We start from the raw sequence: 24,257 nt of genomic DNA, 5'->3' as shown, positions 1-24,257 counted from the left end.
AGAGCTGGGACTTGCAGCCAAGTCTCCTGGGTGCTAGCCGCCCGCTAAGTGTTCCTAACCCACTTGTTGCCCTAGTACATAGGGGCCTAATGTAAGTTAGCCTCTTCTAGCTGCAGGTTTTCAGTACTTTGTGAATAATTAACCCCTCAGGCCCTGTGTTTAATACCCTTTATTGGGCAGAAGGGCAAATTGTGGCACAAGGAGAAGCGATTTGCCTATGGTCGCTGGGACAGAACCCAGGAGTCCTGACTATTCCCTCACCTCTCACCATTGGATTCTCTTCTCTATACCTGCAGTAAGTTCCACAGGTTAATTCACCCTACGGAACCAAGTGACTTCTTTTCCTCTGGTTCAGAGAGGTGGCCTTTGCATTTCGGTCCCCGTCACGCACATGTCCCGCATTGTCCTCACTGGGGGATGGGGGCGCACAGAAGTGGACCACCAGCTACAGATCCCTGACAAGCAGGGGGTTAACTCCTGGCTGAGCTATCCCACAGGTGGAGTAAGAAGGCCAGGACCAATCAGGCAGAGTTAGAAATCCAGCTGTCAGGCCTGGCAGCAGAGTGGGGGAAGGTCAGTTCTTGGTGTAGAGCTGGGGTCTTCCTGGCCATGTGGGTCTAGGAGCCTCTGGCTCTTTCACCCTGGCCAGAGGCTCAGGAGCTGGGCCGGAGGGGCCTGTGCCCCCCGGATCTTCTCTGGCTCTGCTGCTGGCTGTACTGGGCTCTCCTCCAGCAGGGCGGTGCTGCTTTGACATGGGACGGAGCAGGTTTGCATGACGCAGCTGCTCTCGTCCTGGGGCTGTCAGCGGTGGGTTCTGGGGCAGGCTGCCTCCCTGGTGTTGCTGGCAATGGGGCTGGAAGAGAACAGGAGGGGTGAAAGGGAGGAGATGCCAGGAACGAGGAAACAGGGAGCTGGAGGCCTTAGTCCAGGTCCTGGTGAGCAAGTGTCCCTGGCACAAAACGCCTCCAGCCCCTGTGGCAGTCTGGGGCCATGGGATGGCGCTCCACTCCTAAGCCCCGGGGGAGATGCCTTCATGGCAGCACAGACGCAGGGGATAGTGTGTGCTGATGGGGCTAGAGGTGTTTTTGGGCTCCAGCGGTTTCACCAGCACTCGATTCCCAGCTGGATCCGATCCTTAAGAAAAGGGCCAAAGGGCCAGGGGTGTCTGCGTGGTACAGACGGCAGCGTGCCAGCGCCGGGGAACTGCTCCCCTGGCTCGGGGAATGTGATCTGTCTTGTTTTGGCCCTATCCTCTGGCTGGACGGGGCTCGGTGGGGGGCAGATCCCCCGAGGGCAGGAATGTCCTGTGGTTGCTGGCTCTGCCCCATCTCATTCTCTTGCAGGGGCCTTTTGCCAAACCCCACCGCCCCCTCCCTGTCTCACTGCGGCTACAGCCCCGCCTGCACTGCTAAAACCCGAGGCTGGATTGTCCAGTTCCTAGGACACGGTCACATCGGCTTGAAAAGGACAATGATCTCACTGCCACGGTGGCATACAGCTACTGCCCTAGGCTGGCATGTCAGAGGCCTGGGTTCATTGTGCTCTGGATGCATCATGCCCTTGTGGTATTTGGGAAAGCTGAAGTGTGTTGGGACCTGCTGGCACGCACCTGCCCTGCCAGCCAGGGTGGTATCCCTCTGCCTCGCCTTACTCTGGGACCTGCAGAAGGCAGGTTCCCTACCCTCATGTTCCTTCTCCAGCTCCCAGCTCCCTGGCCCGGTTAAGGGACTCAGAATCTCAGGCTGCCATGGTCTGCAGGGGTAGGAGGAGGGGTACACGGAGGTGGGGAGCTCTTGTGGATCCCTGCAGAGCTGAGGGAAGTAGAACATCTCCCTCCCCCCCCCCCCCCCCAGCTGGAAGGAGGGTGGCTTGGAGGACCCGCGTGAGCCAGCATGGCCAAGAAGCAAGACACCCCCTGAGGTTGTCTCCGTGGCTCACCTGCCTGTCCTCCAGGTGAGCTTCACCAGTCTCCTCTCTGCAGCCGCAGGATGCAGCCCCACGGCCTTCCTGTTCCTCCTCCTGGCATCATCCCTCCTGTTCAGCGCAGGCTCCCGGAGCAAACGCCACCTCTCCCCTCTGCAAGGAGACAGCTAGCTGGGCTCTGCCCCTTGGTGCTGGGATGGGAGCCTGGTCCTTGCCTCGCCCCCCACCCCCCAGCTGTGTATTATCTCCCCACAGGAGCACTCTGGTGCTCAGGGTAAGGGAGACAGGGAGCCCCTCTCCACGTGCCCATGCAGGAGACCCCCATAGGGCTTGCATGCAGTTCTCTGGGCAATCACAATTTGGGGACTTGTGAGTAGCACAGGGGCAGGGAGCCAGGACTCCTGGGTTCTATTCCTGGTCTGGACTTGCTGAGTGAGCTCAGGCAAGTCCCATCCCCCTCAGTAAACTGGGTCTGGCGATAGCTACTCTCAGGGGGGTGAGGCTTAGCTGAGTGTCTGCAAAGCCCTCTGTGATCCCTGGATGGAAGGAAGGGCAGAGGGTTACTGGCACTGGCTGCTTGAAGTCTTCCCTGAGCCCCAGCCCTGTGTTCTCAGTTTCTCATCCCCCATCTGGTCTGCCTCCCCTAGCAAGGGCTCCTGGCCCAAGCCGAGATGCAGGATCTGGGGCGCTGAGCATGTCAAGCGGCAGGGGGCTGGCTGAGGGTAGGCAGCGCGGGGTGTGACATCTCCAGGATCCCCGAGGTGTCCGGGTCAAAGCCAGCAGGGGCAGCTCGGCCTGAGCTCCGTGCACTCTGCGGGGGTTCGGCTGAGGCCTCACAACGCAAGACGGTCGCCTCTGCACGTCACCAAAGTCCCCCCGGCACGTCCAGCTGTGTCCCACCACCCCCAAAGGCCTCGACTGACACGTCCCCAAGCGCCCTGCTGCAAGCGCAGGGCGAGTCCAGGAAGGTGCCCCGGGGGGGCGGGGAGGGACCTAGATTGTCGGTGCGAAAGCTCTTTCGGGGGCGAAGCTGCAACCAGGTCTCCAAGCAGCCTGGGCGCGCTCTGTGGGGTTCACTCACGCGTGGGGCGAGGCAGACGCTTCCCCCTGCAGCTCCTTGCGCAGAGACTGCAGAGCCTGAGCAATCAGCTGGTGGCTCTTGCTGGTCGTGGTCTCCTGGAGTCGCTGTAGGAGCCGGCGCGTGGGGAGCTGGGTGTCTGGGGAGCGCTCTGGCCTCAGGAGGCTGCCCGCTCCAGCCTGGGTGAGGAAGAGAGAGGGAGGAGCGAGACCGCCCCGTGCCTGTGAGACGTGCACCCCCACTCCGCCCCTGCACGGACTCACTGCAGTCTCAGGCCCCGTGGTGGCCACGTTCCAACACCCCTGAGCGGACAGATCCCGTGTGCAGGGGGCACGCTGGCGTGAGGGGGCGGCGAGGTTGTGGGAACCCCCCACTGCTCCTGCTAATGCCCCTTCGTTCATCCCTTGTGGGAAATCCCATTGCCTGGGCTTGGTGCAAATTGCTGCAGGGCTTCGCTTGGCGGGGCCTGGGGATGGTGGGCGGAGGAGCCCTGGCACTCACCCTCTCCGCCGAGCTGCTGCACTCGGGGGGCAGCAGCTGCTCCCCTGGCTCTGGCCGGAGGCTCGTCTTCGGGAAGCCCGTTGGCGACGGGGGCTCCCGCCTCGGAGCAGCCCGGCGGGCGAGTGCGCCGTCCCTCGGAGCCGGCGCCTGGCCAAGGGGCGGCTCACGCGCCACGGCAGCCTGGCCGCTGTCTCCGGGCTGGGCCGCTAGAGGGGGCAGAGCGGTGACCCGGTGAGTCTGATCTTCTACGGGGCTGGCTCCACCGCCGCCAGCGCGGCCTCCCCTGCTGGGCTGTCCACGCTCCCGGGGAGAGCACCCCGCACGACGGGCGCTCCTCGTCTCTGAACGCCCCTCCCAAGGGTCCCAGGGCTCCGTAACGTTCTCCAGCACGGGGCGAAGGTCGACCAAGATCTTCCTGAGCTTGGGCTTCTCCCTGTTGGCTGCATCTCTGGGCACCTGGGGAGCGGACAGGGCCTCTGCCGGGGTCTTTGAAGTGCTGCAGCTGGTTGGAGAAGACCCTGTTCCTCCTCTCCCGTGTTCAAGGATGGGGACCGTGGCCCGAGGAGCCAGCTTCTTTCTCTCCTTCCACCTGCCTGTTCTGTGCCCCCTACCCGAGGGGTCTGCCACCTGCCCCGGGGGCCCAGCCGCTCTCCAGGCCTCTCTTGCCTTCACCAGTGGGCGGTCTGGAACGAAAGAGGAATGTTGAGCATTGCCCATCTCTGCTCAGGCTCTCGGCCAGGCCTGCTGCCGGCTCCCCCCAAAGGAAGCAATTTGGGTGGATTATTTTTAGATCCCTCCTCTCAGAAGTGCGAGTGCCACGGCCCAGGGAAGGCGCTGCCTGCTTCCTGTTAATCTCAGCTGTGTCTGTGCCCCGACATCACACCCAGATGGGAGCAGAGCCTGGCTTCAGCTGGCACCTCCAGCAGCTGCCTAGCCCCCCCACCCCCCCCCCCGCCACGCCTTGAGGTGGATGCAATGCTCTTCTTCGCTTCCCTGTGCTATGCCATAGCTGTGCAGCTGTTAAACAGCTACAGTGTCCCACCCCAGAGGAGGCTGCATTTCAGACTCTACACACACATACACACACACTCTCTCTCTCTCTCTCTTTACCTGTAAGGTCCTTTGGAATCATTCAGGCTTGCCGGGGATGGGGGATATACCTGAGCCGTACCTTCCAGCTGCAGCTGGCATGGGGCGGGGTGGAACACCAGGTCCGTCCACATGATGGATGGTAACTTCTGCTGAGCTCTTGCCCTCTTCTGGTGGCCCAAGGCCATTTGTAGTGTGGCTTCGTTCTCCTGCCCCGGAGGAAGGCAGGACTTACTTTGGCAGGGGTGGATCTCACGGCGGGCGGTTGGTGGTACTGCTGGAGGGGAAACTAAAACAGAGAGGGAAGGTACAGGGGGAAGGAGATTAGGCCAAAGGAGGGAAGATGGAGAGAGCTGGAGTAGGAGGACGAGGCTGGCAGCGCATGGAGGCAGGTCGGAGGTTCCCAGCATGGGCCATAACCTGGTACCTCTCCTCTGGGCAGATCCATCCACCTGCCCCCCCCCCCCCCCCCCCGGAATCGGTCTGCGCCCTGGAGCGCCCGTTACCCTGTCAGCACTGAACGTCCTGCCCCAGCTGCTGGGTGCCAGCCATCGTTCCCGCCCAGCCTGCCCCCTGCTCTGTGCCGACTGGGAGAGTAACCAAGCAAGGAACAGAGCCCGAGGACCCAGCCAGCTCATCCACCAAACAGCCAGCTTCACACCCAGTCCTGGCCCAACCTGCCTGCTGCCGGGGGTGGGGCAGGGCCCAGCCGGGCACCTCTTAAGGTGGAATTGCTCACATGGGCCAGTGCCAAGGGTTTTACTAGAATGACTCATTCACGCGGCTTCTACTTCTGGCTCCCCGTTCTCGTTCCCCTGCCTGTAACCCCCCTCCCAAAACACCCTGCACTCTACTTGGCACCCCGTGCGCCATGTGCCCTTTCCTGGGCTGCCCCGGTGCCCATTCTCTTAGCCCACCCAATCACCCAGCTCAGTGACCGCCAACCTTTCTAGTGACGCGCTAAGGATTACTATTCGCTGGTGCTTTTCAGCAATAGCATTTAGTGCTTTACAAAGGAGGTCGGTCACGTTAGCCCCATTTTACAGATGAGGAAACTGAGGCACCAAGCGGCAGCTGTGACTTACCAGAGGCAGAACTGTGGGAGACTCAAGAATAGAACCCAAGCCTCCCAACCCAGTGCTTTAAACACTAGCTCACGCTGCCTCTCACTTAGGACAGCTTCCATCCCTTTCCCCATGACCCCAAACCTCCCACTCCCTAGCCCTTATTCTGCTATTGATGCCCTCTTACTCTCCCTCACCTGCAGCACCCCCCCCCCCCCCCGAGTAGCTGCCTCATACTAGTATTTATTAGTATTAGATTCACAGGAGTTTCTAGAGGCCAGGGCCCCATTGTGCTCAGCGCTGGACGTTTGGCTAGCAGGGAGCCATTCCCCTCCCTGGAGAGCTTGCAGTCTGTGTGTGAGCCTATGGCCAGCAGGTGGGTAACACAGATGGGGGGAACCGCTGGACACCAGGAGATGCCACTCGCTGGGCTCAGCACTGGCTGCCGCAAACCAGCTGCCGCAGCCATGGCAAGGATATTGGTTTTGCAAAGGTCAAGGAGGTATTTGCTTTGACCAGGGGCCCAGAACAGCCAATAGGCTTCTGAGCCTCTGGACAATATAATACTTAAAGGACTTTGGTGTCCTGGAGCAGGCAGGCCGATGCTGGTCTGTATTGGCGAGAGACAGGGGCAGGGTCTCAGTGCCTCCTCTCAAAGGTTGGCCGTAGACTTCGTTCTCTCTTGCCGGGTGGGGCACGTTCCCACACGGCCGACGGGCTCGCGTGCAGAGGGGCTCTTTGGGGCAGGGCGTGAGGGGTCCGGGGACGCCCAATCTGGCTTTTGTGGGGGGAGCTGGAGCGGTGTCCACGTGCATCGGCTAACGAGCGAGGCCTGGTGCAGCGTGTGACGGTGTAGCCGTCAGGCACGGCCCCTTTGAGGCCTCCCGCACTGCTTTGGGGGGGGCGGGCTCCCCACGTCTGTGGGCACCTGGATGAACAGACGATCCCCGGGGCTTTCTTCCTGCCCTCCATGGGCTGCTCTGCCCGCCCTTCTGTTGAACACCCGCAGGCTTGACTGGATCTCCAAGGCCACGGCATCAGTAGCAACACAAACAGCCTGGATCAACACAACACAGCTTCCTACCACGCCCCAGGGCAGGGCATGTGCAGCCACACACCTTGGCGTCAGCCTGTCCTTGCTTTCAATATGGCAGCCCGCTTCTGCAGTCGGGCCACATGACTGTCGCTCCCAGAAGGCCCCGGGAGGTTGTCCTCAGCGCGGGCTAACAGGGAGTCGCCGGCAGGGACGTCTGTCCTCGTACAGACCTTGTGTTGTCGTAGTAGAATTTTATGTTTGAATTGTGTATCATTTAAAATAAAAAATAAAAAAAATACGAATGTAGCATGTATTAAATGTCTTGGTGTCTGATTTAATTATATTCTGCCAGCCACCCTCTTTAAATAGCAAAAAGGAACGGCCTAACGGGCCATTTAGTAAAGAGGCAGCAGCCGGAATCGGTGTCTGGGCTGATTTCAAGGCAGCTACAGAGGTTTTACGGCCACTGCTTTGTTGTAGGTTTAGCATTTTAAAATAAGTAAAAGAATGCCGTGATGGTTTGCTTGTGCATCGCAGCTTGATGTTCTGGTTTAAAATGTTCTGTGTAAATTAATTCTGTTTTGTGTGTAAATAAGAAAGGTATGTGTAAAAAAAGAAGTGTGAAGGCCATCGCTAAGCCAGATGTACAAGAGAAAAACCAGAAACAGATGCCAGGGCTCCAGGAGGCTGCAACACGCCCCTATTAAAATGTCAGAAAAGGGCAAATTGACAACTCTAAAAAATAAACAGGCACCTAACAATAGGAACAAAATAGCTGTCACAAAAAATAAAAACAATTTAAAAAAACAAGCACTCGTCAAACAACAATTAATCACAGCATAATGGTGCTAAACTCATTGGTCCCAATAAAAAGAAAAAGATCACTATATAAACAGGGCACCTTGCCATGACACTTTGCGTTCGTCCTGCTAAGACTTCCCCAGAGCAGCGTGTTGCGACTGACGGACCCTGGCGCCTCCCTACCCATGATCCACCTAGCTGGCCACTAGATTGATCCGGACTCTAGACTGGTAACTATAACATCGACTGGCGGGATTTTGTGTGTGTGTGATTGAATGCATATGCTAATTGTTGTATCTTCGATAAACGCGGCGTATTGCCTTTTCCCCTGAAAAAAAATCCCGAGTGCTTCTTATAAGCATAACAGTGTCATGGAGTCATTCTGCCCGCTCAGCCAGGGGGCCGGGTTTGAATACAGTCGCGAGTCAGCACTTAGGCACAGGTACGACCGGAGGAATTCTGGGCTCGTGTATGTCTCCAGGCACCTCTGCTGGGCAAGGTAACCTCACCCATGGGCACCCCTTCGTGCGTCCCAGCACAGGAGCAATAGACAGGCAGCTGCACAGGCTGGATACTGACACTGCAGGGACCAGGGCTGCTGCTCCTGAAGCCACTTTTACTGGAGCCCCAGCACTGAAATTAGTCAGGTAGCTGCAGCTCTGCCCCCTTGCTCCGGACAACATCAGGTGAGAGCGGGACCACGCTGTGGCCTAAGATTAAAGCCGAAGGGGCTAGGTGGCATTACTGCACAAGAGGTGGGGGGGCTGCTACGGGCCAACGGTGCTTTCTGACAGGTGTTTTGGCTTGTAAGCCCAGCCAACCAGCCTCCGCCTTGAGCCCTCTTGCCACGGGTTAGCGGTGGGTGGGCATGGGAGCATGTCAAAACTGCTGTTCCAGTCCTGCCCTGGCCCCTGGGCTAACCTGAAGGTGCACGGTGGCTATTCCTGCTCCAGCTCGGTCCCATGCAGACCGGTGCTGCTGCGGGTCAGCGGAGAGCCCGGCATTCTTCTCACCTGGGAGAAGGGGGCGTGTTCTGAAGAGCGAACTCCTCGAAAAGAACCCGGCTAGCTACTGGCAGGAGTCGGCTTATCGCTGATAAGTCACCAGCCGTCCCTTATTGCTCTGCAGCCGCCTCCTCCTGCGGTCCAGTCGTCCCATCCGAGCTCTCTGGACCAGGAGTTCTCAACCTTTGTCTTACTGAGCCCCCCCCCCCCCCCCCCCACATGCTATAAAAACTCCACGGCCCCCCTGTGCCAAAACAACTGGTTTCTGCGGACAAAAGCCAGGGCCGGCGTTAGGGGGAAGCAAGCAGGGCCATTGCCCCGGTGCCCTGTGCCACAGGGGGCCCTACGAAGCTAGGTTGCTCAGGCTTCAGCTTCAGCTCCGGGTGGCGGGACTTGGCGCCCCGGGCTTCCACCCCAGGTGGTGGGGGGCTTCAGCTTTCTGCCCTGGGGCCCAGCAGGCCTAACGCCAGCCCTGCTTGGCGGCCCCCCTGAAACCTGCTCGCGGCTCCGAAGTGGGCGCCGGACCCCTGGTTGAGAACCACTGCGCAATGGCCTCACCCCAACAGCCCCAGTTACCCACGGCTCCAGCCCCATGGCCCCCGCAGTTCCGCTGTCACTGATGACAGAATGAGAATCCTTCGCGCGTACTCCGGTATAAGAAACAGGGGACTAACACACAGGCAGTCCTGCTTTTTTCCCTTCCTTCTGGCCACTGAAGAGGGCAAAAGGGGTTCTAGGCAATGCCATCTGGACTCCTGCTTCAATTCAATGGCTAGATTTTGCTTTGAAGGAATGAGGCCCGGAAGAGCGCTCTGTGGGGTGAACCCGTCAAGCCAAATCGCACAGATTGCTTCAAAAGCATGTCGTGGTTATTTATGAAAGGTCTAAAACAAGTTACAATTATTTTGCTGAAGGGTTTGAAAGTTATCCTCAGGTCACCGCAGCTGGTTCTTCCTGGGCTTGGGACTGAAGGGAGCAGCAAGGCTGGACGCCTTGCAGACAGCATCTTGGGCCCAGCTCTCCATCAGGACCAGGTGGGATGTTGGGTTGGGTTGCCACAGAGAAACCAGCTGGCCCGCACTGGAGCTCGGAAGGGCTCCGTAGTTGCAAGGTGCCTTTCCACAGTTGCCAATGCCGAGCCAAGAGAGCTGCTGATTTCTTTGTCACTTATGTCAAAGGACCGGAAAGAGGGCTTGAGAACCACTGTCTAGTGCACCTAGGTGGGATGAGGACACTGTGAGAATCAGTGGTGAAGCAGAGAGAGCCACCTGGCCAGGCATGGGAAGGGCCCACATGTCAATGACTTATTTGCAAGCAGAGTCTAATTAAGGGGAGCAAGATTTTTGAGGTGTCAACAGAGGTGGTTTTTCCTGCTGCCCCACTCCCCTCGGCAGGGCAGCTCCTGTTTCACTGCTGGGTGGGGGATTGGCCCCTGTCCAGCTTCCCTTTCCCTGGCCTCTCAGACAGCTGGAGCGAATCATCCCACAGACCACACCCAGCCCAAGCAGCTGCAGACTAGTGGCTGATTTAGGGATGGGGCGGCCTCCCTGGGAACCTCAGGGGTAATCAAGTGGTTAATGCATAGCACCTGCTGCCACATTTAGCTCCTGAAAGGGGTCAGCCTGCCTCTGGGGCATCCTTGGCTGTAACCTGGGGCTTTGTGATTTGCATCTAGCCAGAGCACTGAAGACAGCTGTGATCCAAGATCAATCTCCCAGGATCAGGGAGTTTAACCAGACATGGGGGACAGTAGTTTGATCCGGGGGGAAGTTAAACAGATGTGGATTCTGGAAGAGGGAGTTCGCCAGACGCGGGGGCGGGGAAGCGGTGCTGGGTTTTTTAAATGCCTTTGGGGCCACAAGGGATGGGATGATCGTGGCAGGGACCCATCTCACTGCGGAGATTGTGATGTTCATCCATTGCTGTGTGTGGTGTGCTGGGGGTCCTGGGAAGCCTGTTTTAACAAGGGGCCAGAAGCAGTAGCTAGCCAGCCTGAGTGATTTTTAATGTGTGGGCCCTGGATGGGTTCCAAAAGATGAATGAAAAAATACAGGCATTGCTGGGACGTAAAGTGATAACTCTGCCAGACACCAACAACCACAGCTAAAGGGCAGCTCGGAGCTGGCGTGTAGCCCGGTGGGCGTCTCTGCTCCTTGCCGGCTGCTGCTCAGCTCAGGGCAGAGCATTGCTTCCTCCCCGGGAGCCTGTTTTCATACCACAGCAGATCCTGCACCGCTGCCTGTGGGCCCAGGGCTCTTCCAGTGTGTTTGTCAACAGTGCCACGTTTTCCGTGTTGGGTCTAGGGCCACGGTGCTGTGCTGCTGGGGGGCACGTGGCCCAAGCACCAGCCGTTTTAGCCCAGGGGCAGGCAACCCATGGCCCGCGAGCTGATTGTCAGGGGCACTCACACGGCCTGGGTCCCGGCCAGCGGCCTGGGGGGGGGGGGGGGGCTCTGCATTTTAATTTAATTTTCAGTGAAGCTTCTTTAACATTTTAAAGACCTTATTTTTCTTTGCATACAACAATAGTTTAGTTACATATTAGAGACTTATAGAAAGAGAGTGTCTAAAAAACACGTTAAAATGTATCACTGGCACGCGAAACCTTAGCTTAGAGTGAATCCATGAAGACGCGGCACCCCACTTCTGAAAGGTTGCCGACCCGTTTTAGCCACTGGGACAGCTGAGCGTACGAGCAGGCAGTAAATATGCTGGCAGCTGCCAGCGTCTTGGCTAAATGTGGGCTTCCTGCCGCTGCAGCTGAGCCAGCGCGAGCAGCCACTGGGGAAGGTGTTTGGTAACATTCCCCAGCGTCGGTAAGGCCAGCTGTGAGCGTGGCGTGCCCCTTCTGTTTGCCAAGCCAACACCTTGTTCTAGTTCAATCCATGCGCCTCCTGCAAGGCCCATAAGAACAAAACGCACAGGCAACCTGCGGAACTCATTGCCAGGGGATGTTGTGAAGGCCCAAAGTAGAACTGGGTTCACAAAAGAATCAGATGTGTTCCTGGGGGCTAGCAATAGCTGTTAGCCAGGATGGTCAGGGACACAACCCATGCGCCGGGTGTCCCTAAACCGCTGACTGCCAGAAGCTGGGACCGGACGGCGTGGAATGGCTCACTTGGTAATTGCCCTGTTCGGCTCATTTCCCCCTGCAGCATCTGGCGCTGACCTCCCAGAGCCGGGATACCGGGCTAGACGGCCCATTGGTCCGTGGCCTTGTCACGGCGCGGTGGCTGGGCGGGACCTTTGGTGCAAGTCACCCATGGTGCGACTTTCCCCCTGCAGCCCCTTGTGCTCCGTGCTGAGCTTAGGATGGTAAAAGGTTCCCAGAGGGCGGCTACCACTGCGCCCACTGCAGGCTGCTGCGGCCACAGGGCGTGGCTGTGGATTCAGTGGTGGGTCTCTGCCATCGGGGGGGGAGTCACCCCTACCTGGGTAGAGCCCAGCCAGGAGTTCACCAAAAATATGGAACGCTTCACGAATTTGCGTGTCATCCTTGCGCAGGGGCCATGCTAATCTTCTCTGTATCGTTCCAATTTTAGTATATGTGCTGCCGAAGCGAGCACGAATCTAACCTCGATCATATTGCTATTTAAACCTCTGGAGATAATAGTATTTGTCAGTGAGGGTGAACAATATCGTTGCTACAGAGGGACGCGTTACTAATTAGAGAAGGCAACAACCGGGGTCTGACAGTTTGGGCGGCGGTTTTTTATGCTCATTCTCTGAATGCCTTTAAATTTTTGTACCAGTCCCGTTTCGCGGTGCACGATGGGAAGCGGAGCGGCTCTCCTTATTTGAATACACAAATGAGCCTGGAAAGGCCCGGCCTCTCTCGCCCGCCACCGTCCCAGCGTTCCCTGTTAAGCCGCCGCTCTTGGGCCTCGCGCGTTCGTTGTCGCTGAGTAGCGTCCGGGCCGGGGCAGGAGGGGGAAGAAGATGGCGGCTGCGGCGGCGCCTCTGGCCCTGGGGCAGTGAGACGCGGAGCGTGGCCGGGCGCGTGAGGAGGCCCCTGGGCACGGCGAGGGAGGCAGGGCGGAGCGGGGCCCCCATGGCCGCGGGGCCGGCCCAGGAGCCGCGTCCCGCCCCGGGCCTGCCCCGGCCCCGCCGCGGCTGGTAGCGCGGCCCCAGCGCGCCCCCCCCGCCCGGGGGGTCACGCTCCCGAGCCTGCCGCGAGAAGGGCTCCCGCCAGGCCTGAGCGCCCCCTACCCGGGGCTGCGTCCCTCCCCCCTCCCCCGCGGCCCCTCATAGCGGGCTGGGCCGCCCCCAGGGGCAGCACCCCCAAGCCCCAGGGCACCGACTGCCCCCCGCATCCTGCAGGGGAACAGCGCCCCGCCCCCAAGGGGGAGCTAGTGACCCCCCCGCCCCAAGGGGTCCCCCCCTCCCCGGACTGTGCCGAGGTGTGAGCCTCCTGGGGCTAGCCCTCGAGTCCCTTCCCCCCTTCCTTTGCAGAAACAGCAGCGATTTCCCCCCTAGCACCCACCCCCCAGGTCGCTCTTCCGGGCGTCCCATTCCCCCAGCGCAAAGGGGCGCTGATCCACCCACCCCCAGGGAGACTGCCTTAGACTTTGAGAGGGTAGAAACTCCCCCCTGAGAGGCACAGCTGCCTTTTTCCTTCCCTCTCCTCCCACCCCACCAAAAGGGCTAAACTCGAGGGGACAGAGCGCCCCCCAGAGTTCTCTTCCCGAGCGCCTTCCTCACGGGAAGAAAGTAGCCTCTCCCATTGACGCTCCCCCACCCCCAGAGGATCAGGATGTCGGAGAATCAGCCCAATGCGAACAATCACCATCACCCAATGAACAACAACGGGGGTGGTGGGGCCGCTGGTGGAAACAACCGGGGGGTACGGAACCCGAACCTCAACCAGAACCCCCTGATTAATGTGCGCGATCGCCTCTTCCATGCCCTTTTCTTCAAGATGGCTGTAACGTATGCGCGCCTCTTCCCACCCTCGTTCCGCCGCATCTTCGAGTTCTTCGTCCTTCTCAAGGTGAGGGGCAGGGCCACGTATGTATGAAGTGGAGGGACTTTCTCCATCCACTCTTCACCCCCCTGTGCAGTTAAGTCAAGTTGCCTCCAAACAATTCTTATCCCCCAGGAAAGATCTGCTGCTACCCTAGAATCAGTCACCTAACTCCACCTATACTAGCCAGAGAGACTTTCCCACTAGACTGGTGTAGTTTTCTATTTATTAGGAAGGGATGAACCATTGTGATCGTTATTCTACACTGCAGCTGGAAGCATGCCTCCGAGTCTTGGTAGACAAATGCCCTAGCTCTGCTCAATCTAGGCTCAGTGGTGTGGCTGTTGTAGGCCATGGCATGGGCTAGCCACCCAAATACAAACCTGCTCAGCCCTCTAGGTCTGTACTCAGTTTGTTAGTCCCTGTGCTGCAGTCTCCACACTGCTATTTTTAGCATGCTATCTAGAGTAGAGTTAGTGTGAGTCTGTCTGCCTGGGCTCAGGCTCGCTTTGAGCTGCAGTATAAATGTACCCTTTAGGGTCGCTTTAATAAATTGAAAGGCTTGTTAGGGCATTTTCCTGTGCTCTTACAGTCATAGAATCATGGCAGTTAGAAATGGAGATGTCCTGTAGATTCAGTCTGCTTCCCTGCTGATGCAGCATTGTCTCTTACAGTCTGTGCTTTGTTTTAGTTTTTAATGACTCGACACAGTGGCTGCCAACATTCCCCAGGAGAGCTGCTGGCTTATCTGTCACATTCTAACCTCGTGTATGAGGAAAAGGAATAACTCAACAAATATCAGACTAAATAGTCTCTCTCCACAAAATGCCTCCATATTTCTCTCTCTGGGCAAAAGCTTGAGTGAATAGATTATAAAACCTTATATCGGTTTGGGAGTCTTCCTTTGCGCTGCTGAGATTCTGTTGTGTCCTCTTGTTAGCAGTTCCTAGATTTAAACTTATTCTAAGAAAGTGGTTTATTGAAGCCAGAGGGATAGGAAACACTATCTATCATTTTGTCAAAGTTAAATCTGGAGGGAATATTCCTGGATGTATACAAATGATTTCCACTACTTGGATCTGATGAAGTGGGCTTTAGCCAACAAAAGCTTATGCTCAAATACATTTGTTAGTCTCTAAGGTGCCACAGGTACTCCTCGTTCTTTCATATCTAGGTCACTGGTTCTAGTCCATCTGATGGCTGTGTGGCCAAAGTGGAACGATTTGGTGTTTTCAACCTGGTTTCTGAAAAGACAGTTGTGGATAGAAATGGGTGTTGTCCACATTAGGAAAAAGGTGAAGAGAGGAAAGTCTATCATGTGTTAGAAAACACTACTTACCTCAGCCTGCTAAGTGTGAAAACTATAAACTACTTTATCCTCTTGTCTGTGCTTTTTGGTTCTGTTACGCAACCACAGCTGGTATTGATTGGTCTCCCTTGTGGGGCATCTCTGCAGAGAGGCCACAGTTTAAATAGGCCATGGAGGCTGAACTCCTCTCACTCCTCAAAGTTGAAGATTGGAAATGAGGCACGTTAGTGAGATCTGGGTTGGGATGTTCTGTTACTATCTATGCTTGTGTTTTTTACCAGTGCTAAATGTAAAAAAAATTTCACAAAAAATAATTAGTTTCTAAGGGACAACAGTGTACTTACATTATAATATTCACGGCTACCATGCTGAAACCTTACATTATAGTAGCATTAGTCACTTAAAAAAAAGGAAACCAATCAGGACAGTAATATCAAGTGTAAATCAATGCCTATTTCATCATGACAGAATGACCTTAATGTGCTAATAGTACATTTTCACTCAGCATCTTTAGTTGTTGTTCTTGGAAATGGCCAGGCTTTTTAACCTTTTCCTTTTCTATAACTAACTGAAGGCATGCTTAAAAACTTGAAATGGGATGGGACTTGTTACTGGACTGTTATGTTGAATGAGTGGTAGCCAAGCTAATAGTGTCTGTTGCAGAGCTCTGGGTAGCTGAATTAGCCATGCATATGTGTGCAAAACAGCCTGCTTTTACCGTAGGAGTGATTTTAAAAAGAAGTCTTAAATTTTCAGAGACAAAACGGGGACTCTGGTGCAAGTGGCATACATAAAAGTGCTTTAACTAATTGACCAGATTTCAAGCAGATGTTCTTTAAGTGGGGACGTAGTATGATGCTGGCTGTCTCTCTATAGTGCTAAACCGTCTGGGTATAGATATAAGGCATGATCCTGCCATTTATTGTGTAGGGGTGAATTCCTGTATCTGTACAGAGCCCTATTGCCTTAAGTGGGGTTCCTTCGATTGTCGAGGTTTACATGCATGTAATGAGTTGCAGAACCTGTGTCTAGGTGAGCTTTGGTATGCACGAACTTCAGCCTTATCTCTTGGTCCCTTGTAGCTGAAGATGTCTTCGTACAGCTTCTTAATCAAATCCGTGGTGTAGCTGCCTAGTTTTGCCTGTCTGTTTACTCCTGCTGAGGAGCTCAAGGATAATGAATAGCTAGAACTAGTTGTGTTAAGCAATGATCAAGCACCTTAAGGAGGTTGGAGAGCAAACAACCCTAAAACTCGGCTATGGTGCTGTATTCTAGAATGCTCTCCATTCTTGGTGGAGAGCTGCTCTGCAAGCTATTGAATGTATCTGTTAACATCACCCTGGATTGTTCCCCAAAATAAGGTGGTAAAAACCCATTAGTCTGTAGTGATATCACTTTCTTCTGATGTGACTTTATAGGTGTTCCTCTAGTTGAGAAACATCTCTTGACTATTTTTGAAAGTGGAGACTCCAGCTTGAAGTGTCCTTTTTATGGATGGTAAATCACTAACCATCCCTTTAGTGGGGTGACTTGTTTGGTGTGAATTTAAAAAAAATCTCTTTTGTAACAGTAAATATTTTTTTTAATAACCATAACAATAAACCCCCTTGCAATTCTATGGAAAGTGTTCCACGGTGGCTTTCAGGTCATGTTTGCTGAAGCTTTACACTCAAGGCTTTTCAATCTAATTGACATGATTGGTTGCCTGTGTGTAGGAGAGGCCCCATCTTGGAATTACTTAAACCTCTCTTGAGCAGAAAAACTGAGACACACACAAACAATTGTTTGTTGTTAATTAATACTGACATTAGTCCCCGTGAATGAAAACTGAAACCCTTCTCGTTTTCAATATAATGTGGATTACTGAAAAGTACAGTATTGAGAAATGGTAGTTTAGTATTACTAATCTACAGTGAACATGCTGGAAATAACCAGAATTTTAGTCTGGAGAACTTCTTGTCTGTGCTGCATAATGGGATGTTGGGACTATGGATCATTTTAGGATCTAGCTAGGGATACTGTCTCAAAAATCAAGAGCTGAGATCCATTCTGATGCTAGCTGTCGAAGGCATTTGGGGGTGAAAGATTCTGCCTGTGAATCATGGAAGGCAGGAGCCATGTTTTCTATTAAGTTGAAAAACTGATCACTGAAGGCTGTAGAAGATCAGGGGAGATTGCTCGGTGCACTCACTTGCATGTTGGCCCGAAGAACGCTTCTTTGGTTAATTTTCAATCACTTTATTGCCACATTATGATGACGAAGTTCATGCAGAATGTTGAGGTTCTGAATTTAGGGCTGGTGACATGGTAGTAACAGGTTTAATGCTGTTGCTCTCCCTTTCTGATTTGGTGAGAGGTTGCCTCGTCTTGGGGTTATTTGTGCCTCTTACGTCTCATAAAGTTGTGCAATCTTTCTTTCTTGTGCTTTAATGGGGAGTATTTATTATTCCTAATAGTTTGAGGAAGTATTGTATGGTGAAGAGAGAATTTTCTGTTTCAGTTTCAACTCTGTCAAAATGATTGAGCTAGGCCTTTTTTGGCTTTCCAGCATGGCTTAGATCTTTCAGTCTGATGGCTGACTGCTGAATTTGGTAAGAGTTCGCCTGTGTTTTGGGCATTTGATCTGTAGTGTTAGTGTGCAGGGATTTATAGAAATGTAGCTTGTATATTTTTTTCTATGCTTTCCAGCAGGACATACATTGTGTTTCACACTAGTGTTGGTGTCTGAGCTCCAGGAACAAACTGAAAGGTTTGAGCAGGTCTTGTGGTTGGATGAAGTTGTGTGTGCTTTCTTTGATGTTTCTTTCATCTCACTACTAGTTATGTTTGTGCCCAAAGGCCCCAGTTGGGATTGGGTCCCCATCATGCAGGGTGGAGACAACCCGTGCTCTGGAGAGTTTACAGTCTTATTCTTGATGTAGGAATGTCTCTTTCCAATCTGATGCTAGTACCTACCTGATTGAACAGAGACTTGGGCCTGGTCTGCACTTAAAATTTAGGTTGGCATAACTACTTGTATAAAACCCATACCCCTGCACGACATAGCTATGGTTACTTAACTCTCAGTATAGATACAGCTAGGTCAGTGGAAGATGCTTCTGTTTACCTATCTCCTGTCACTTGGGGCGGTGGTGTTTCTACACTTAACTAAAAAACCCCTGACGTGGTGTAGATGCAGCCTACACTGATGGCATTATGCCAGCATTGTTCTGGCTTTGTGGCTATGCTGGCATGGTCCGCGCAGCACAGCCATTGCCTGCAGGTAGGTATCGCCTGACTTTCTCTAACATTTCCTACCTGAGCTCAAGTTGCCTTCCCTGTTTGGTCAGTTAACCTTGTAACAAATCACAGGAATGCTTGTTTTAAGTGAACTTTGCCAGCGTTGATCTTGGCTTAAGTAAAGGCCGTGTATTGGCTTTCTAAAATGAGAGAGAATTCAAGGGAAAGAAAACTGCAAATGATCTGGAAATACTGTCTAAAGCTAAAGCTGTACCATTTGTCATCTTACGTAGCAGGTGTTGTATAAATGAAACCAATTGGTTCATCCGCCTTTAAATAAAGATAATTAAGGCCCTGTCTGTGCTGAGATCTGCAGCCATGCTCTAACTACTCAAGAGGCCCACTTGTTTTAAACATGACTCTCTAGAAAGGTTTGGAGGGGGTTGTAAAATCTCTGTGTAGACAAAACTAAAGTGGCCCCTCCCTTTCCCCTTAATTTTGGCTTCCTTCAACAGTGGACATGTAGGATTAGAGAGACTGTCTTTCATTATCCATGCAGTGAATTCCCCCAGTAGCTAGTGACCTAGGTGAATGAAATTCAGGAAGAATCTGGTCAAGCTAGAGAAGCTGAGGTCTGGGGCAATCCTGCCTTTTCATATAGGTCTTATATGGGGCTAAAACACCTCTGCCTCAAAACCCCAACACACAGTCCTCATGACACCACTGCTGTTGGCAAAGGCTGAAATGCTCTCCTGTGACACACGTTTGCTAATGCTATCACTGATGGTATAGGGCATAAGGAATATGCAGCCAGCATTTTGAGCCAAATCCTGGTCCTATTGGAGTCCGTAGGAGCAGGATTTGTGCCTTGGTGCATATGGGTAGAGTCTACTAACACACTGGAAGTTTTAATAAGTTTCTGGTTATTTTTAAAATTAACATTTTACCATTTCAAGTTTTATATAAACAGTGCACAGCTACAGATATTCTAGTTTTATCTGTTCAACAGTCAAAAAAATTGCTTATGAAACATACTTTCCTACTTAATGCCAACTGTAAGGGTTTTATTTAAAAAACAAGAGAAGGGCAAGAAACAATATTCAGGTTCAGAAACCTCAAGGCAGTTGTACAAAGTTCTGAAATATGACATTTCATAATTCAGTGAAACATACATATGTGAAAACGTCACCATACAATCTTTGCATTTAAACTGCAAAGAAAAGGAAACATTCTCTCCTAGATATAATGTTCCATGAGCCAATAACTAGCTGCTCATAGGTGAAATTTCTTCTTAACTCTGAGAGGCAGAGTGGGTGAGGTTAATATCTTCTATTGTGTCAACTTATGTTGGTAAAAGATACATGCTTCTGAGTTTCAAAGAGCTCTTCCTTAAGTCCATGGAGCTTGAAGGCTTGTCTGTTTCATCAATAGAAGTTGGTCGTGTAAAAGAGATTCTCACCCGTCTGGTCTGTCTCATATCCTGGGACCAGCATGGCTACAATTCCACAAACAACAACGAAAGAGAGCCTATAAAATAAGGGTTGAGGTACCTTATACGTTTTTACGCTAACTAGTGCCATATATGAGAGAGACTCTAACCAGTGTAACTGCAGATATGTTTCTTGTCCACATAAATATCTGTTCTTTTTGGGGGGGTCTCACTGTGCTTTTAGCCTCAATATCTTGAATTTTCTCAGGAAGTTGCTTAAATCATCTATTTGTCTCTCCCCCTCCACCCCCATTTAGCCCTCTAATGATGATCTAGGGTCATAGGAGGGAATCTTCTGGTCCACCTTGTTAATGGCTTGTAAGAGTGTATCAGAGCCCCAAGACCACTCCGTGTTTCCTCTCAATGCTTTGAGTTGCAGTTAGAACAATGGAAGAACTTTCCTGGAAGGTGGGGATGGGGGTGTATGTTTAGTGCCTCTTCTGGACACCTCCTCTCCCTGTCTTTGGTTCAGTTGTAGAAGCATAATCAAAGTGAATCTGTCAGTCTCTCCTCAGTTGGCCTGTGTTTTGGAGCTGTAGGGACCTTAAAAAGGGAACAAACAACAAAAATCTGACCATCAGATGATGTTTACAAAGAAATAGTAAAGGTTTCTAGCTGCAGGCTTCAAACAAGCAAGGGCTTAGGAAGAAATGCCTGACTTCCCCATCTGGTTACTAATCCTTCCCTCAGATCTTAGCTCTCCTTCTGAAATCCTGCTTCCTTCACCTCTGGTGATGTCAGGTGGCAGGGGGGCAGTGGTAGGAACTGCAGCAGCTGGGGCTATGGGGAGCTAGATTAAAAGGAAACACTCTTTAAGCTGGCAGTTTTCCTGTAATAAGTACAACACACCCACCTTTCGTGTCCAAGGAATGTCCCCAGTTGGAGCATGTTTTTTCAGTGTAGTAGCTGTTTTGTGTTACCTGCTTTAATTTGGTACCAGCTCCCTGTTGAAGGTCTTGATGGCACCAAAACACAATCTAAAGGGGTTGAATACTTTTTTTTATTTTTTACTTTCAACTGTTTGTTAAATCCACAGAGAAGTGCCCAGGGAATAGACTCAGCATTGTTTGCCTCATTCCCTCCCTGGAGAAGGTGATCCCAGTATTAAACTGCAATTCTGCATCATGGGAAGAAACAAGGAACAGCCTTGGGGCTGGGTGTAGATATATTTATAGATATCATTTTAAAGCTGGATCAAATATTAGATCTCACGGTTGCAGAGAAACGCTTGGAAATGTATACTGATTAGCACCTTACAGGCTCAAAGCCCAGAAGGCAAATAAGAACCCAACATACATTATTTTAACATATCATGATTTTGGGGCTGGTCTGACTCATTATTTTTGAATACTTTTTGTCTTGGCAATACTGGGTACTGTCTGATCTAGACATCAAATAATCTAGGTACTTCTCCTGTTGAGGCTTTTTTAGGTCCCTTACAATAAAAGCACGCAGCTGAACAGCAGCCACACACCAAAGAGAGTCTATCCCAGGAAGCTTGAGTACAAATCTTAAGATCGTCCTGCGTATGTAAGATACAGTAGGGGAGTTCTACCAAGCCAGAAATCAGAGACAGGCTAGTTGTATCTGGGAAGATTTGTGTAGTCTGATAGCTATACTTGGTTTGCAGTCACTTTCTTACAGGATTTGATTGATCCTGGGATACCATCCCCATTCCTTTCATTACATTGTGTGGAGTAATGAAAATGTGCAGTGTTTAGCACTCATCAAAGATGATTTCTTAGTGAAACATGTACCCTTAGCCCAATGTGTTCACCCTGGTAAATTCTGGGACTTTGCTGTTAATGGATCATTATTAGATTAAAAATTGTAATTTAAAAAAATGTCCTTATCTGCTCTTGTCAGAGCCCTAGTTTATTAAGGTTAAAAGTATCTTTAAAAAAATCTAGCTTACTTTTCACTGTTTGGTATTTTGTTTTGAGCTTCATTCAGCATGGGGCATGAAAACAGGCTGGTCAATTTCACTGTCTAGTTACCTTTCACTAGCAGATTCTGAAGTGTTTTCTACAAGTAGAAAGGAAGTGATTTTAAATTCAAACTCTGTCCTTGGAAACTTTAAAAAAAAAAAAAAAAAATCACAAGAACTAACAGAAAAGTTTAATGAAAGTCTTTGAAATAAGACCTAAAACTATCTGACTCTGCCCCTTTAAAACATTTCCAATGACTGTCTCATGACTTGTGATATCTGCTGAGCAAAGATTATATGTTGGCACCAACCGAAGCAAGCACCTTGTCAATATTAAACTGAATTCTTCTAGAGGCTTGGGAATAAATACACAAGAATTAATTACTAGAGTTAGACTTCCTGGAAAATTCTGGCCCAGTGGATTCATACAGTATATTCCCTCCACTGGAAACCAGTTTCTGGGTCAGAGGGGAAAGTCTAGCAAGGGATGGCTTGTTTGCCAACAAACAAGCATTTGAAAATAGCACAAGAGAGTGGGGTGAGGAGAGCCAAAGGTAAATGGGCGGTGTCCATTTTTTTTGTGGATAGGTTACTTTTGGGGAAAACCAGGAAGTTAAACTTTGTGCTTCCCAGAGGTATCCAGGACAGTTTTTCTCTGAACGGGCCTCTGCTGCCATATCAGATGGCTATTACAACCCACTCTCTGGTAACCATTATTGCCAGCTCAGTTGCTAGTAGAACTGATATTGTGCCTCCTAGTCAGGAAAGACTGGGTGCCTGATTCTCTACTGCCCTGCCCCCTTGTGCAAGCATTTACACCAGTGCAAAGTGAATGTAAAATGCTACTGTTTTGGATCAGAATCGGGCCCTGGTTTTGTAACATGTTAGATCCCTGTAGCGTGTGAACAAACCCAAACAATATACATACAAGGCTGCTGAAATACAGCTGCTTCTGGGGTGGCAGTCACCCAGCATACAGCACATTGTGCAACAAGGCTGTGAATGGGGAAGGAGACCAGGGCCAACTTCTACTCCTGTGAAAGGTGTGATGAAGTCTCTTGAATGTCTACCCACAGCAGACAGGCCTCAGCTTTACAAGGTGTGACAAGAAAGGCTGATGCAGGTTCATGGCAAAATACTCCCTGGACCTGCCTTCTCCAGCTGAAGAGATGAACTGGTTCCAGGAACTTTAGCTGTTAATATTTTGATGCTTAGACTGTCAAGACTGGGAAGCTTCAAAGTTCTTGGCTATTTCTGTCTTTGTTGGCCCAAACACATCCAGGTATCTTACTGGTTAGCAAGAAACATCTATAAAGCATGTGAATTTGTAAAAGTATCAGGTTTAAAAAGAGCCAACTGTACTCATGACCTCTCCCTTGTTTCCTGCTGTTTCAGGCTCTCTTTGTGCTGTTCATTCTGGCTTACATTCACATCGCCTTCTCCCGTTCGCCCATTAACTGCCTGGAGCACGTGCGGGACAAGTGGCCGCGCGATGGCATCCTGCGGGTGGAAATACAACGCAACTCCAGCCGTGCCCCCATCTTCCTGCAGTTCTGTGAGGTGGAGAAATTTCCGGGAATGGTGATCGAGTCTATGCAGGAGGAGGAGGAGGAAGAAGAGGAGGAAATGACTGTGGAGATGTTTGAAAACAGCTCTGTCAAGGTAAAGGCTAGCCATGTGCTCCCTGGGAAAGAGTTGGGGATGTCTTCTTGCAGGGAGCATAGAAATAACTTTACAGATTGGCTTGGTGCCAGTGAAATATTCCTGTGCCCCACCCTTGTCATGTCCCCCTCATCAGTTCAATTTAAAAAGAACCTCTGACCTCTCCAAATGTCGCTTCAAGCAGAAACTTGTGTGACTAGAGTGGCCTTGCAACATACACTGGAGGCCGGTAAACTTCATCTCCATTGACCCAGTGGGAGATGTGATTTCTAGAGCTGAAGGCCCATCACAGAAAATGCCCTGTGCCTGTCCTTTCCCAAACAGCACATCTGTTGCGTCACTTCTTTTTCAAGCACTGAAAAGTCCATTTGAAAGTGGTGAGCAGGGGGGAGGTTGTTTAGAAACAGACCATGCATGCAGTGCTGATAGGCTTTCCCGGGGCTGCGCTATTGGATAGCTTGTTTCAGATGCACAGGTGTTCTAAATTTTCCTGAGCAGTGGCCATAACACTTTCTGCTTCTCTTTGGATCCCCCCTCACCATGGAGTGATGTGCGCATCAGTTTGCGATAAGTGCCATCCTCTTCCAGCACATCGTGTGTGTGTGAGAGGGTAATGTGATCTTCCCAAACTCATACCAATAAAGCCTTTATACCATGTCATCACAGAGAATGTGTCTCTGTGTCACATATTACAGAGAAACTATTTTTAGGAATGTTTTAGAGGTTTGGTTTTTTTTAATCGCTGTATTGGGACTATTTCTTGTATCTCTCTGCCTGTAAAGCCTGGTGATATCAGATGCCATGAGTATAGGGCCCAGAGGGGAAAAGAAATTAAAACGAACAAGTGGAAAATACCACCTCCAAAATAGCCATTCTGAACCTAAAAATGCCTCTGCTTTAAAGTCTGAAAACTCGGTCCCTTTCAGAGCTAAAGAGGAGTGCTGAGTCCCATGGGAAATCTTCTTGTAACAGGGCAGTGGGTCTTTGGGGCCCTTACACCAGGGAGCTGTATGTAGGTCACATGCCCGTTCCTAGTCATGTGTCCAAGGGGAACTTACATACTCAGGCAGGAGACTAGAGAGGAGATAGGGTCAGGGAAATGGCTCTCTGCAGCTGTCTGGCAGAAGTCCTGAGAGGAAGTCCCCTTCAGGAGCTGGTTTTGGGGCAGCCTCAACAGGGGAGGCTTGTGAAAG

The 24,257-nt window shown here is 51.7% G+C and overlaps 3 protein-coding genes and 1 non-coding gene across 6 annotated transcripts in view; 1 reads left to right on the top strand and 3 right to left on the bottom strand.

Moving 5' to 3' along the window:
- Positions 1–154: 154 nt before the first annotated feature.
- On the bottom strand, positions 155–12,067 carry LOC114022427. The gene is made up of 6 exons (XM_037885622.2): positions 11,927–12,067; positions 4,674–4,880; positions 3,503–4,185; positions 3,005–3,180; positions 1,939–2,076; positions 155–853 (listed from the first exon to the last, which is right to left on the bottom strand). The coding sequence occupies exons 2-6, from the start codon at positions 4,777–4,779 to the stop codon at positions 802–804; spliced, it is 1,155 nt and encodes a 384-aa protein (XP_037741550.2). The 5' UTR covers positions 4,780–4,880; positions 11,927–12,067; the 3' UTR covers positions 155–801.
- Positions 11,955–12,061, bottom strand: LOC114022459. Its single transcript, XR_003566552.1, has one exon. It is a non-coding gene; the product is annotated as a U6 spliceosomal RNA (small nuclear RNA).
- Positions 12,068–12,385: 318 nt separating the features above from the next.
- TMEM259 (transmembrane protein 259) overlaps positions 12,386–24,257 on the top strand; it is a 28,860-nt gene continuing 16,988 nt past the window's right edge. For both annotated transcript variants that reach the window (XM_037885556.2, XM_037885554.2), the window contains exons 1-2: positions 12,386–13,485; positions 22,798–23,064. In XM_037885556.2, coding sequence (XP_037741484.1) covers positions 13,249–13,485; positions 22,798–23,064 — 504 coding nt within the window. In that variant the 5' untranslated portion in view covers positions 12,386–13,248. The remainder of the gene's footprint in view (positions 13,486–22,797; positions 23,065–24,257) is intronic.
- GRIN3B (glutamate ionotropic receptor NMDA type subunit 3B) overlaps positions 19,032–24,257 on the bottom strand; it is a 44,784-nt gene continuing 39,558 nt past the window's right edge. Inside the window, exon 10 of one of the 2 annotated variants that reach the window (XM_037885552.2) lies at positions 19,032–20,018. In XM_037885552.2, coding sequence (XP_037741480.1) covers positions 19,976–20,018 — 43 coding nt within the window. In that variant the 3' untranslated portion in view covers positions 19,032–19,975. The remainder of the gene's footprint in view (positions 20,019–24,257) is intronic. The other variant, XM_037885553.2, reaches the window with a different exon arrangement.

Source organism: Chelonia mydas, chromosome 25, assembly GCF_015237465.2.
Source record: "Chelonia mydas isolate rCheMyd1 chromosome 25, rCheMyd1.pri.v2, whole genome shotgun sequence".
Taxonomy (NCBI): domain Eukaryota; kingdom Metazoa; phylum Chordata; order Testudines; family Cheloniidae; genus Chelonia; species Chelonia mydas.
The sequence above is the reverse complement of the archived record's forward strand: the minus strand, read 5'-3'. Positions and strand labels throughout refer to the sequence as shown.